Source organism: Nyctibius grandis, chromosome 24 (genome assembly GCF_013368605.1).
Source record: "Nyctibius grandis isolate bNycGra1 chromosome 24, bNycGra1.pri, whole genome shotgun sequence".
Taxonomy (NCBI): Eukaryota; Metazoa; Chordata; class Aves; order Nyctibiiformes; family Nyctibiidae; genus Nyctibius; species Nyctibius grandis.
The window spans coordinates 6,225,795-6,241,253 of record NC_090681.1 but is presented as its reverse complement, the minus strand read 5'-3'; the positions used below and the strand labels follow the sequence as shown (position 1 = coordinate 6,241,253).

General features: G+C 44.1%; 1 protein-coding gene across 5 annotated transcripts in view; it reads right to left on the bottom strand.

Moving 5' to 3' along the window:
- HIVEP3 (HIVEP zinc finger 3) overlaps nt 1–15,459 on the bottom strand; it is a 277,890-nt gene that overhangs the window by 48,436 nt on the left and 213,995 nt on the right. For all 5 annotated transcript variants that reach the window (XM_068417609.1, XM_068417606.1, XM_068417611.1 and 2 more), the window contains one exon: nt 12,462–12,607. In XM_068417609.1, the coding sequence (XP_068273710.1) occupies nt 12,462–12,607 (146 nt within the window). The remainder of the gene's footprint in view (nt 1–12,461; nt 12,608–15,459) is intronic.

The window sequence follows — 15,459 nt, the reverse complement described above, 5'->3', positions numbered from 1 at the left end:
AGCCAAAGCACCCAACAAACAGAAAGGTTTATAAAAACTTGGCTACACGCATCTGATTGTTCCCCCATGTTTGACATACCAAGTCCTGAATAAAGTTTAGAGACAAGAGCACCCAAGCATTCAGAAATGCATGAACTTCCAAGAAACCTAACCACCATGCACGGATCGCAGGTGAAGATCAACAGGAGACTTAGCCAAGACCCTGCCTGTAATGTCCCCATGGAGTACCCCTGCTTCCAATTTATAAAAATCTTGTAATTCTTCAGTCTTATCTCTACACCAGCACAAAAAAAGAGCAGCAAAAATATCTTATTAGGTCACAGTGCCTTTTGTCTGAGGCTCTACACACAAAGCAGCGTGCAGTTACAGTCAGTCTGGATTCATATTTTTCAACACATCCACATGAATTTCTCACATGGTTCTAAAGAGGTACAATACATGCCACCCTCCCTTTTCACTCAGTTGATTCTCTGTACCCTTCTGAGCAGCAGCAGGTCCCACAGGACAAGCAAATTACTTTAAACACTTGCAGTGAGTGATCACAGCTTTTGCCCACTCCTCCATGCCGGAGAAACTGAGCTGGGTTGACAGCCATCTTACAGCACTTCATGATCCAGAGATCATGGGACTCAGATTGGCTACAGATTTCAGATGCATCTGCCTGCATCACATCCCTAGTGAGCTCCTCCTCAAAAAAAGAGTAAAACTGAAAAGCAAACAGGCTTTATCATCAAAAAACAAAACAAAACAAAACAAAACAAACCTAGAAGCATAACTTTTAAATAGTGAAAAGCAACTTGGGAGGATGAAATATTTAAAAAAAATTTTAAAAAAAGGTTTATTTGCAGCCCTGCCCACCATGTCCTTGCAGTTGGATCCTTGCCTCCAGCAACTCGCTGGCTTTCTGAGCAGCAGCAGACTCTGCCCATTCCCTCTGGTCCCGCTGGTCTTCTTTCCATCTGCTCCTGCCACGTCCCACAGCCTCTCAAACTTCTCCCCGCTTGAGCAAGCCCAGCGGCGTCCCATGAGGAGGAATGATCTCACCTTCCTTCCATGGCATTGCACCTCCCTCAGTTGTGCAGATGAACGATGAGACTCATAACCAGCAAAGGTCCAGTTACATCATGGGCTATATCAGGACAAAGCACACAGGCTAAGCTGCTCTCCTTCCAGCCACAAACCAGGAAGAATTGGAAAATCTTTCTTAAATGTAGAGTCTGGCTCTCATAGTCCCCCTGCTTAAGGATATAACAGGCTTTACGCAGTCCTTAGAAGCATTCTTACTATCAGTACGACTTGTGTGCTCACTTCCAAATAATGCAAAGAAGTAAAACTTTTCCAAAAGTAAAATTTGGAATCCAAACTGGGAATGGGGAGTGCTTAATTCCCAGTCTCAGGGACATGGTCCCTCTCTAGATGAAATACCTAGTCAGTGGGCAGATTTCCTAGGATTCATGCTCTTAAACGTATGTGATTTTTTGAAAATATGGTTTAGGCACACCTTACTCTCAGACCTCTATCATTTCCATCATGCAGAATGTTCCCAAGAATTTCACATCCCATCTGTCATCACTGGGATTCTCTGGTAGCCGATACTAAAGAGAATTGAAAATCAACTACTACATTTGGGAAGATTAAAAAAAAACCACAAACAAACCACCAAACAGGAATCAGATTAACATCTGCCTTGAGAAGAGACTTGTCTCTTCAAAAGTAATGTTTTCATCATTAGAAAGGGACAGAAAAGGAAGCCCCAAAAAGGCAGTTTACATTTCTATTCTCAGAGTCATCTTCCTGCCATTTACCTAGTGGAATATCGATTGAGTAATAGCCAGTTAGGTCTGGGTCTGTCTATTTGAACATCAGGTTTCTAATTGATTGCACAGTACTTGGAATCTATTAAAGAGCTTCTATAAATTACAGTTCTGTACAGGACAAGGCTGCCTAGATATGCAGATGTTAAGAACTGGCTAATCTTAAGTAAACCTGGTAAAAATGTTTGCCTTCTCCAATTTTCCACTGAATTAATTGTAGAGATTGTGCCACTGAATCAATAAAGTGAAACCCCTATAATCTTGATGTTTGCCACAAGCTCATAAATAGTCTGCTAACAGGGAGAGTTGCTTATTCCAGACATTTGGCCCATATCAAACAGCGGCTCAGAATAAGACATTGTGTCATGCCTGCGAATCCGAGATGCAGGACAGCTCAGGTGATCATGGACTTACTTCAGGACTTCACATGGATTCTTTTACATTATAATTTTCAAACCCCTAACAAAGGGAAGTGTCCAGCTTGCCTTGTATCAAACTGCAAAAAAATGCTTACTCTTATGAAACTGAGGGCATATACAACCTTGGAAATGCACACACACACACGAGTGCTATTAACGTGGTACCTGCATGCACCCATTCCTATGAGTATGTCTTTTAGCCTACCCTGAGATCATCTCTGACCCTCATCCTCTATTTCTCTTCACTTTTTTGCTGGCACCAACTTGTACCATTCTTTCCATCCCACACCCTCCTTCTTTGTTGTGAGAGCTCAGATTTTCCAGCCTGACCCTCTCCTGGTTGGATAACTGCGATCTCTTAGCTTCTAACCAATTTCTACCTCTCTCCATCATAGAATCAGAGAATCATTTTGGTTGGAAAGGACCTTTAAGATCATCGAGTACAGTCATTCACCCAAGACTGCCAAGCCCACCACTAACCCATGTCCCTCAGCACCACAGCTACACGGCTTTTAAATCCCTCCAGGGATGGTGACTCCACCACTTCCCCGAGCAACCTGTTCCAATGTTTAATAACCCTTTCAGTGAAGAAATTTTTCCTGATATCCAATCTAAACTTCCCCTGGCGCAACTTGAGGCCGTTTCCTCCCTGTTCAGCTGTCAAAATTGTCTGATCAAATCACACTCTTCCTTTCCACTGGCTTCCCCTTATTTTTGTGATCAAGGCACTGTGAAATGCTCTTGTGTATCCTGTCATCTGCTCTTGGATACCACGATTTCTCCCATCTCTCATCCACAGCTCTGCTCTGCCAACAGCCCTGGACCTATAACACCCACTTGCACTTTTTGTACTAAATGCCATTTCTCTATTTTGCTTTGTAACTCCTCTGTATAAAATGTATGCCAGCGAGCTCATAGTTTACATCCTCAGACTCTCTCCACCTGGGATGACAGGGTCATCTTCCCTGTGTTTATCTCTTCCTCCTCTCAGACCCAATACACTTTGTGCCCTCCCTATAAAGAATGACTCCAGAGTAGTGTACACAGGGTTTCATGAGTGAACCCCAGTCCCAAAAATGAGACAAACATGCACAGAGGCCCAGGAAAGACGCAACACTGTAAACTTGTGGAATGGTCTAGCCCCAAGGAGAGACACGAGGTCTAACAGTGAAACATCCATTACTGTCATCCTCGATTTTGCCCCCACTTTTGCAAAGGGATGACTGAGACAAGGTCGCAAGTCTCTGGCAGGGCATGGAATAGATACCCCAAGTGAGGGAGTGCTCCCTTTCTGCCTCTTTGCTTGCAGTGACCTGAAGTCACCTTTCCACTGTAGAAGGAAGGAAAATTGTGCTCTGTCCCACCCCAGGAACCCACTTGCTTGTTGGTCTCAGAGACTGCAGAACAGGGGCTGCTTCTCTTTATCTACTTGGACTGATCCTAGGATCTATAAGGTGTTATAAGCAAAGTAATTGCTAGAACAAATGCAAGTATTAGTAGATTTTTTAATTCATTTAGTGCTACAATAGGAGACTGACAAGCCTGGCAGCCGGAGCACTCTTCATTCCCTAAATAAGGTACAGCACAATGCCAGCAAGGCAGGTTTGCTGTGGCCAGGTACTCCAGGCACCTGTGCAAGGCATCAAGGACATTTTCTTGCTTGATACTGTTTATTAAGTCTGTATTTTTCATTATTTGAGCTGAAGGCAAATGGGAATTCTTGTCTTTGTGTAACACAGAGAAGATAAAAATAATGGTGAGTGGAACAAGAGGCTGGGAAAACCTTACTGGGAACACTGGGCTCAGGAAGAGCACCATCTTCCACCCAAGGACCACATGCAGCCTCTGCCCCACCGCAACCGTGTCACACTGGGGAAGCCTACAGGCTGGCTGGCTGGATGTTTACGGGGATCTTTACTTCGGAAGAAAGAAATCCCTGCAGAAAGTTGAGCATCCCACACAAGGTCAGAAAGGAAACTGGAAATAACATTTTTTTTAATAATTGGCTGTGGGAAATTAGCATGAAGCTGCATTATGAGCACCTGCCAGCAGGACGTGTCAAGAAAGCAGGTTGGCTGTACAGGCAAGAATAATTTAGGAAAAATAATAAAGAAAACCAGACAACAACCTAGACTAAAACCTTCTGTGTTTGTCAAATTTCCTGGGAAAACAGGAATAAGCTGCAGAATGAACTCAATTTTTTCAAGTGAAGTGCGGAGATATTCAGGACAGGAAACATTAACAATTCCCACTGAAGAATATTAAGACATTTTAAAGGCATAATATAGTCAAGCTTAGCAGCAGGTGAGTTTGTGTGTGTCCTCTCACAAACAAGGAAATTGAAGTATAGAGAGGAGAATGACTTATCCAAGAGTCATGGTGAGTCACGAGTCCACCATTCCCAAGTCACACTTATCTGCTCTAACCACCACCGTTCACTGTCTCCGGGATATGATCAGGAGGCCAGGGAACAGTATGTTCAGGAACTGCTCAGCACAAACACAGCTGGTATTAAAGCAAAGCCATCTCTAGTGCTCCGAGCTGTAGGCACACGGGGACATCCTGCGTTTTGGAGCCAAGGTGGAGGTGGTGCAAGGATGGCCAGTCATCACCGCACCCAAAGCATGAACAGCACAGGGGTCCATGCACTTGCAGATATTTTTTCATCCAGTTGTATCAGGGCTAGGATGATAACTGAGAGTGGGTCCATGCTTAGTTGGCTGAAACGTGCAGGATTTAATAGGGTTTTTTTGTACCCACATCCATAAAGGGAAACCAAAGGAGGTAGCAAAGAGCAGATTGAATGTGAATGATGCTGATTCTCATTGCACAGACCCTTGAGAAATGTTCAGGGGGGGTATCAACTCGCAGGTTGGGGGTATCAGCTCACAGGTTGGGGGTATCAATTCACAGGTTGCATCTACTGTCATAAAAGCAAGGAAAATATAAAGTGCTTCAAGCCCTGAGCTCTGTTCCAAAGATACAACATTTGGGATCTTGCACGAAGCTTCCTTCAGTAGTGGTTGTACAACCAGAAGCTGCTCCCGACAGAAATTAATAACCTGTTTTAAAAGTTAATAACCCGAGGTTACTTCTATATTATACAAGGTTACTTATACAAGAGCTCTTGGCACGCAGCACCATCGTCTGAGTGGCAGGTTCGGGAACTGGCGCGGTTACAGAGCCGTCCCACACTTTCCCTCCGAAAGGAAATCTGTCAGCTCTCCCAGACACACCGGCTCTTATCTAACACATTTCGGCAACGGCTCAAAGCAAGCAGATAGGCTGAGACGGCCAAAGTCGGAGTCAAGCAAGTTACAACCTTTGCTTTGCTGCTCTCGGCACTGACTCTACCTGCAGACTTCTCACTTTCCTCCTCTTCCATGTGCTGTTTCCTGCCATCTACCTTGTCTCTCCTGATGCAAGAAAAGATTTCCTGAACAGACCACTGAAAACAACTGATTTTTCAGTCTGGCTGCTCCCTGAATTATCAGGGGAATTTTATTTTTTTTTTTTTAATTAAACCCAAATTTCAAAAGAAAAAAAAAATCCAAATTTTCATACAGACATATGGGGGGAAAAAGCATTTGCTTTAAGTCAAATTGAACCTTTTCTTCTTATTAGCTTTTAAAGATATTTTAAAGTAAGAATGCAATGATATTCAAAGCAAAAAGCACATATTCCTCTAATTTTGAAAACATTTTTTCCCTAGTTGCTATTTTTCTCTGCTGCTATTCCTGAATGTACCTTTCAAGCAGCCTTTCTCACTGCCTGCAAACCTGTCTCTTCAAACGATTTCTCCTTTCATCTTGTCAGCATCGGTAAAATTCATAAACCCGTCCTTCCTTAAATTGCCACCCTGTGTCTTGTCTCCTTTGGATTGTTAGCTTTTTAAGCAGAAAATGTGCTTTCTTGTGGTATGAAAAAATAATAAAAAAAGAGAGGATAAACGTATGGTGCTCAAAAGAGACCTTATGTTCTTTTAACGGGCATGAGAAATGAGGCTTGTCCTTCCCCCCAGTATGGAGCATGGTGCCTGGGCGCAGCCCCCGGTACCCACGAGGACGGATCCTGGCGAGCGTGAGCATCGTGACCTTTCGGGCTCTACCCAAACCCTGTGGGTACAAACCCCCAGAAAGCCTCTTCAAGGAAAACAGAGACCAGCTCCTTTGGTGGGGATTCCTGGACAAATGCCAGAATTTGACACAACATGTCTCTTTTCATATGAGCATTAACAAAATAAGGGTATGCTTTTCCCTTCCTTTTTCCCAGCATCCCCAACACAAGCTGGTTAATTGTTTTCAGATCTGCTTAGGCAATAGGGCTGTCCCTGCTAGTCTCAAAGCCAGTGGCACAAAAGCTCTTCTCTCCATTTGTTGTAAAGTCCTATCTTAAAAGCAAACAAAAAATTCCACATATAAGGAACACTTTGTTTTTTAAAGGTCCTTTACAGATGCAGGACAAACACCTGTGCACAAGCTGATGCTTGACACTTTAAAATCATGTTTCAGAGAGCTGCTTGACATGTGCAGGACCAGATTTTCAGAAGGGCTGTGCAGCCACAGGGCTGCCTAAACGGAGCACATTGATGCTTGTTCAGCACTTCTCAAGGCAGGGAAAATCCAGCAACCAAACCCCGCAAGATGCTCAAATCAGCGCCGAGTGGTCAGTCTGGCACCATTAGCCCTAACAGGAAAGTTTTAACGTCAATTTCTCCCTTCTGTGAAAAGTGGCCACTCTCAGGAAAACCCCTTATTGCTTAAAAATGCAAATTACAGGAATTCTTTTCTTATACCTAGGAAGAAAGTATGGAGTAAAATATTACTATTTAACACCAGTCCTGCTTTGCAGAGATGTATTCCCATCTGAGGCACTGCCCTGGGGCTGTGAAGTGAGTTCATCTCCAGGATTCAAGCAGGGAAGCATAACATTTTTTAGCAAATAAGTAAGCTGCTTTTATGCGCCGAGATGTTTCTTAGAGCTGATGAATTCCTCCCTTCCAAAAAAGCGATACCCTTTCTTTTCTTAATCAGGACGTAGCTTAGGGTTGGACTTGATGATCTTAGAGGTCTTTTCCAACCTAAACAATTCTATGATTCTATGATAAATGGAGCATCAGCCATTAACTCATGCTGGTGCACATGGCAGCTGGATGTGCTACAGACATGAGCTTGCTCAGATTCCTCCTTTGCTGCTAACGTGCGTGCTCAAGTTAGTGTCTTTGGGATAAATGCCTCCTTTCAAAATAAACATGGTGAATTCTTAGAACTCATCTAAGCAGCAAAGGAAATCCCCTGAACAAACAGGGTCCGATGCAGGGGTTTGGAGTTACACGCTGAGAAACTTTGCTTGTTTAACAGAGAGGCTTTCTCTAGGGTAATAAAACTCTCACATTGCTGTGCCAGGGATTTTCCATTAGGTGTGTGTCAGCGGGTGGTGGGAGCTGCAGTTTCTGTGGCCGGTCATAGAAACAGAGTGAGATCACCCTGGAGAAGACAACCACAGATCCCAGTGAGTCCACAACAGCAAGAACTGGGAAGAGAGCTGGGGGAAGGGAGGTTTGCATACAGCTAATGGGTCCCCCAAAGGTGGTTTTTTTTTTTCCCTTATGCATCCACTAATTAGCAGTCATGTTTGAGTCTGATAAAACAGTCACAAGGCTTCTCCGTTTTCCTTTAATCCAGGGGAAAGTCTCTCTCTAAACAGGCTAAGAGAGGCAGATGTATGGCTCCATCTTCTTAGGATTCCATGATTCTTCCTGCCTGCCTAAAATCCCGTAAGCAGCCCCGCAGCACGGAGACAGAAGACAGTGCAACACAGCAGCCTCTACCCCTCCAGCCCCAGGGCTCTCTAGGGAATGCAACAGTCAGACCTCATACCATCCTCCAGTTATTTGTACTGTACTAGACAGAAGGGACTTTGCCCACACTCAAGGAAGCAGTGATTTAAGGTGGGTTCACGATCCCAGTTCAGAAGACCCCATGGCTGGTGAACATGCAATTCTCTGTTACTTATTGGTGAGGATAATGAGTGAAGGACCTGGATTCACATTTGAGTCAGACCAAACTGAACTCTAGAGCAGCCTGGGTCACAGCAGCACTACGAGTATCTCTCTTCATGTTAAAAGATACATTACATTACATCGCCATGGGTTCTCCTCACTCGTGTGGATTTGCACACATGAGATGGTGTGAAGGGGAGGTATTTTTTTGAGGTGTGAATGCAAGGATACTTGGGTCTGCAACCACAAGGTTGTGGCCATAAGTTTTGTTCCATAAAGAGGGAAAAAAATGGAACAGTTTCCCAAAGAGAGCCTTCCTTTTGACGTAGTATTCATTTTACATGACTCTGCTTTGGGGATGTTAGTTAAGATTAGTGGTTTTTAACCTTCTATAACTTGGTATTGCTTTCCCTGCTAGTTGCCATCAACTAGTGCAATAAGCCAACTGATGGGCCCCATGAAAGCACAGGGAGTCTGGCTATGAAATAGAAGAACATATATTGACTGTAACTACCCCACTACTATCAGATTTCATCATGGTAATGCTAATGCACAGTAAACAGGCAACATTTCCCTGACAAGACCATGATACCATCACAGACCTCACTCTCAAATCAGGTCGATAACCAATCTACAGTTTCATGATGTAAGATTTCAAAATGGGCCTGGTGCCTCCAAAGTGGCATAGTGGATTGATGAAGGTGACACAGAGCCACGGAGGAATCATAGCATTTCTCCTGAAGCAGTGCTGGCCAGCTTGACCTTCAAAGATCATTTTCACTGCTCAAAACCACCACAATATCCCTCAGGACAAGTCCAATGGATATTTTTATCAGCTCCTTCAGGAGTACAAACTTTGACCCGGCTGCTTAATGGCATGGTTCTCCCAGACACAACCTAACGAGACTGTGTAGTTGTAGTGTCCAGTCTGTGCGTGGGATGTTAAACAACTCCCACCTCCTTTGCAGTTGAGTGCATGGTGTGTACTCGTGGGGCGGGGGGTGAGCACTGGTTGCAATGGAAGTGTATCCAGTCTTACAAAATTTCAGAACTGAAAGTAAAAGTCACTGCTGTAATTACATATGGAGTCATCTTAAGACTTGCTCTCTAAGAGGAACTTGTGCTTTAAACAGGAGCCCAAAAGAAAAATCTGTGCAGCCCGTCTACAGTTAACGGCGGAAAAGCTAAGGCAGAACCACACACGTCCCTCCTGTGGTCCCCAAGAAACCAGAGACACAACACAAAGGAACTACAGGTCCTCTTCTTCACAGGAGGCCAAGGAAGGTAGATGCTGAAATGGCTGGGTAACTCAATGGGAGCTGAAGACCTCCACCCCCCAGGTCCTCTTGACAGACCCAGTGGACATTCTCCCTCATCCTGAGATGGCATGACAGGGGCCAACTGACATCCTTCGTGGAAAGCGCGATGAGGGAAGAAACTGAGCCCGAGCACACCCCATGCATGGCATTACTGAGCCTTGATCCTAAACCCAGGTACGAAGGTACCTCAAGGCTCAAGGTATCTGCAAGCTGCTGTTTCCAAAACACTTCCCAGTGGGTAAACACAAGCAAAGTAACCATCCACTTTCATAGCTAGGGAGGAGACACCTTCAAATGAGAGAGAATTTGCGAGGGAAGCCAAGCTGTCCCGCACAGCTCTGAGAGCCTCTGGCTGGTTCATCGGTTCAGTGGCTATGATGAAAGCATGAAATCTGGCTTTTCTGGTCTTCTCCGAAAGCCAAGAAATACAATTCTAGCCAGCAGGCTGGACAGCAGCAGGGAAAGTAGCAGAGCTGGTCCTGGCAGTGCTATAAGCAATGTAGCAATGAGGGAAAGGCAGCTGTGGGATTGGGGAAGCCAGAAGACTGTACAGAGGGAAAAGCAAGAGTTGAAAATGGCAGTGAGAAAGGTAAGAGCTTTCAAGAAATAAAAAATGAGGGGAAGAAACTGCTAAAAGAGCTGCAGCAAGTTCACCTTTTGTGGCAACACTTGAATTTCTTTATAATCTCCCTCCTTGGTTGAGGCAACAAAGCATGGGACGGCTCAAAAAGATTTGAAACCAACTGCATCCCACTGGAAGGATGGGTCTAGCCAGCAGCAGACCATGTGAAACCAATAAATAAGGGCAAGAATGAGACAAGGAGAAAATTTTTATGGGGGAAAAAAAAGACAGTGAAATAAGGTCTTGAGAATGGGTACACTTTTTGCAAAACATTTTCAAGAGATGGCCAGGAAAGGGGTCTGATCCGTTTAGTATCTTGCACAAAGCACTAGGCACCCTGTAGATTCATTGGCAGGCTTGTTCCTTCACTGCAAGAAAATATCCTTGCAGGCACAGGCTGCTGAAGCTGAACAATTCGGCATCAGAAACCTTGCAGGAACTAGGCACGGACCACCAGGTATGCAGTGAGTACCTCAGGAGAACAGCCTGTCCTGCCTGACCTCTTAGCAGTGTGTATGCCATGCAATTTAGATATAAAACTTATTTCTGCAACCTGGTATGTTACGTTAGTGCCTGTGCTTGGCATTAAACAGCTACTATATTCTGTCTCACATCCAGAAGGACGGCTGCCTTAAGTCAGTGCTACAGGAACTTTAAAATAAAACATAGCATACGTTCAGGATGACTAATACATTCCCTGATGCTGGCTTATACAGAACATGTTGGAAAAGTTGCTTTATTCTGTGTCTATCATTTAGAAAATGTGACTCCACATCCGTTACGCTGGGCTCGGGGACGCAGACAGCCTCCCCGCGTGAGCGCAGGGATGTGGAGACGCGGCTCATTTCGGTTGAGGCAGGTGGGGAGCAGCCGGCACCGAGCACCCCCATGTCTCCCCCCAAAAAAACTCCGCAGAGCTGCTCTGCGAGGCGCGGGGCGACTTTCATTCACGTTAGCCTCTTTAATCACGTCTAGGAAGGAGTCCAAGAGTACCTCTGAAACGGCTGCAGCTCCGGGAGAACCCAGCCAAGGGGAACGGAGACTTCTCATGGGCTTTAAGGCAATAAAACCCAGTGCTCAGATAGTCCCGTGGGCCCCATCTGCTACAGCAGGGTGATGGCAACATACCCAACCCATCGTATTTCTCAGTCTGTTGCTTTCTTGCCATTCCCTAGCTCCCTCCCTAAATCACTTCAGTTCATAACCATTACAGGTTGCCCCTGATGAGAACATGGTGGGGAAAGGCTCTTCCTTTACTGGTTTAGCTCTTTGCATTCACCACTCACTGCCAACACGTATCTAAACCTGAGCGGAGTGCACAGTGCCTACGGTTGGGTGAGAGGTGAGTTGTCCCGAACAAACAAGCAGGTTTCCTTTCCCAAAGCACTATTTTACTCTTTTGGTTAGCTAGTTTGATTGTCTGCTAATGGAATATTTTAAAATAAAAGCAAACTTCAACTGGTAACAGCAGAAAACCACAACCACTGACTAATTAAAGCCTTTTCCTAGCACACAAAAAACAAGACCACCCAATGGCAACAGCAGAACTGATGAATCCTGCTAGGGATTTCTGACATCTCTTTGGCCCCCTCTGCAACAGACGGGAAGGATGATCTTAAAGTACGAACTTTAATTGTATCCCACAGACATGCTACTTATTAACTAATTTTTTATTTTTTATAAGATAAACAGTAATATTAGACCAGTGCTGAATTACTGAAGAGTACTCTGAATTACCTGGAGCCGAGAATTAAGATACACATCAAATTTAAATCTTGCATCCATTCTGGTTTGAGCTACTTTGGTTGGGTGGGATTAAAATCACATAAATATAACCCTTCTTTTCTCCCCCACCCAAAACCCAGGTATCAGAAACAATCTCCCCAGTTCCTCATCATAATGGTAACCACCATCAGAAACATCATTTTCAGGATAAGGCTCTGGAAAGATTTAGAAGATATGGAGTACACCCCTGTCACATCAGAGACAGCTACAGGACATATTTGTGCTCTTCAGCCATCTTGGCTCAACCACCTACTCAGAAAAGAGATCAAGGTGCTTGCTAACTTGAAGGCAACTCAGAAAAAGAAAATTAATGCAGTCCGGAGTATCTACTGATCTGGAGGGTCAGGTTTTTACAGTGGCTGTGGAAAGTAAGCTGAAATCCAACTATATCTGGCTTTGTCCTGCTCACCTCCACGTGGTACCTTCACTGACTTGCCATCATCGTTATCAGTAACTCCTACACAACGTGACACAAAGAGAGAAATAAAATGAGACACTTACCCTCCTTCAAAGATCTTGATCCTGACTGGCTCCCCTCTTTTGGTTACAAGAGCCTCTTCTTCTGATTTTCCTCTTTTATCCTCTTCCTTCTCAGCTCTAGTTATATCTTTTCGACCTTCATTAGAAAGGAGCGAAGGCAAATGAACCTATCTCCCCAAAAGAGTAAAACAATCATTGATTACATACAAAATCACTCTAAGACACAGACCAAACACTGCAGGCTCCCTCAGAAAGAGCCAGCATCCTACTGCACATGATGCTCTTGACAGCTAAGTGCAGTAATTAGGACATCCTCTTAACAATTAGGGCCTCTGCTTCTGGATTTTGAGTCCTGCTGGTTATGATATATTTACAGCGACTGCTTACAAGTTTTTAAATCACCCCCTGCATATGGTGGCTCGGTATTATCCAGCTCTTGCCAACTGGCAAACTGAGGCACAGAGAGAAGTGTCTTGGCTGGGGTCAATCTGAGAGTGTGGTGGAGCCATGGGTCTCTGTTCCCAAATCCACTGCTCTGTCCTTGGAAATTCCTCTCTCTAATATACACATCTACAAAGTTCTAGAGAGGAGGCATCTGCAGAATTCATATATTTAACCTCAGCCTTTGGGTTTCCCCCACATACACACACATTCACACAAATTTGGACTTTAGCCATCTAAACTTGATATAAATCACTTGACAGTCAAAGGTCTCGGGTGATTTCCTTTCACTGTTGCCAAGGGCGCAGTACAGAGAAAGCCACAAAACCAACGGGAGAAAATAATCCTCAACCTCCCCAGATGTTCCCATGGTGAAATTTGCTTTTTCACTGTTAAACATGCCACCCCTTGTTTAGACCCGGGTTTAAGTCATGCACTGACATCTCATCTAGCATGTTTAATGATATTTGTTGTAGTACATGGACCTAAACATTAGAGCTGTCTCTCTAGCTCTGTACGATGCAAGGGGAGCTCCCCACATCTGGAATGAAATCTTGGGATCTTGCTCCCCTACCACCTAACAGCACAAATAACAGTGGTCTCCAAAGCTGTAAAAGAGGAAAGCAGATTGCCTTTCACCCAGGTTACTTTTTACACAAATGCAACAATATCTTTGAAGTTCAACTGAGTTACCCATATCCTCACTTTAAATGTAATTTATAGGAAAAGACTAAAGGCATTTGAGAGACCAGGGTTATTAGAAGGATTTTTGGTCTGAACGTAGCCAATGAACTGGCAGAAGTCTAAAGCAGATGTGGTCACCCTTGACTCTTTACAGTTGCTGGAAAGAATGGCAGTTCTCAAGGTGATTCATCTGCCCTACCTTAGACATCTTAAGGGGGTATGAATCACACAAGAAGTGCCTCTTTGTCTCTCGTGGTTATACGGGAAGCCAACAGTGACTAGCTCAAACTGACACGTGCAAAATTCAGTGGGACGTAATGCAGCCTCCACAACAGCATGCTGCTGGTACGACCACCAGATTTGCAGCAGGAGGGATGGACTCACTAAAAAATAGCTTTGCAAAACCGAGGTCAAGCATTTTAAATTTGCCCAGTAATTTCAGGAGCTCAACTTAGAGCATTAAATGCACCTGTGACTGCTCTCAGCCCTCGGGGCCAGCTCATAGAGATTAGCTCACATCCACACCATCAGATCCATACACCCTTCCTAGATGCCTCCTAAGAACGGTCCCTGTCCTGTCCTATCTCCCTAAATGTGCCCAGGAATTGCTTGGGAGAGGGCTATCAGCCCAGGATAGAACTATGCCAGGAGCCATTTTAACAATTTAACAGCAGAAATGATCTTGAGCTGGTGTCTTTGGGCATGAAGACATCTGTGCTTGGAGAAAATCAGTGGCAGGAGACACTTCAAAAGCGCCTTCAAAAATCAAACCTTGGCTGTTATGACCTCACCTCCTGATATGAGCTACACGCTTGTAACAATGCTAGTGATAGTCTTCCCAGTTCAGCTCCTTATTTACTGAGGAATACAAAACAATTGACCTTCTAGATGTAGCATGAGGTTTATTTATTGCAACTTTTGAAAGCACAAAACACAGACAGATGAAAGGCACCAGAGAGTGCCAAAATCATACAGTCACTACTATCCCCTTTTACAATCTCGTTTAATTTACAAAGTGTGCAAGCCCGATACAATGTGATTAGCCATCCCTACATGCACGCTGCAGCCTACAGTCACTTCAGAACTGATCTGCTCAGTAAATCCCACTGGTAATTTAAAAAACAAGCCAAGTACGTAGACAGTATATACAGTACTACTGCTTGCTGGTAGCTTGCTGCATGCATAATTGTACAAAATATTAGAGCTGGTTTACATTTTCTGTTGTGTTGACTGACAACTTATGGTTACATAAAGAAGAAAATATTTAAGGGAAACAGCTAGAGCAGAGTTAACTGAAGGTTGAACTTTCAAACTCTGATTGATGCTATTGCTACGTAGCTCCTATTAATCGCATCTTCCCAAGTAACCAGCAACGCGACTTCCTAATCTGTGCCAGTCACATGTATTGTAAAAACTAAACTGAGGATTTCGCTCCCACTGATCATCTAATCAAAAATTATTTCTCTACTTGGCGTGATGTCAATTTATCTCCATTGAAATTAACATAATTTCTGCAAACCGCACACCTTTAAGCAGCAGGTATTAATATGAGATTTAAGCTACACCATTTTCTAGGTGAATTTGGCAGGACAAACTCTTACTTTTGCAAATTGTACCATGAAAACCTTAACTTTCACCACCAGTCAGCTTATAGGGTTTTGTCTAAAAAGTTTTTGAGTCTTTTGAGAAAATGCATGCAGTGAAAGATGTATTTTGATGACTAAGGGCTGAAACATTCCTCTCTAGATCTTAACCTTTAACTTCAGGGTATGAGGGTCTTGTATTTCTGAAACACACACTTGGTGTGCATTTTAGCACCACGTCAAAGAGCAAAGCTCAGAGGAGCACAGGCACTTCTATTAGAGAATGAAATCAAGGATGGTACACCACCATT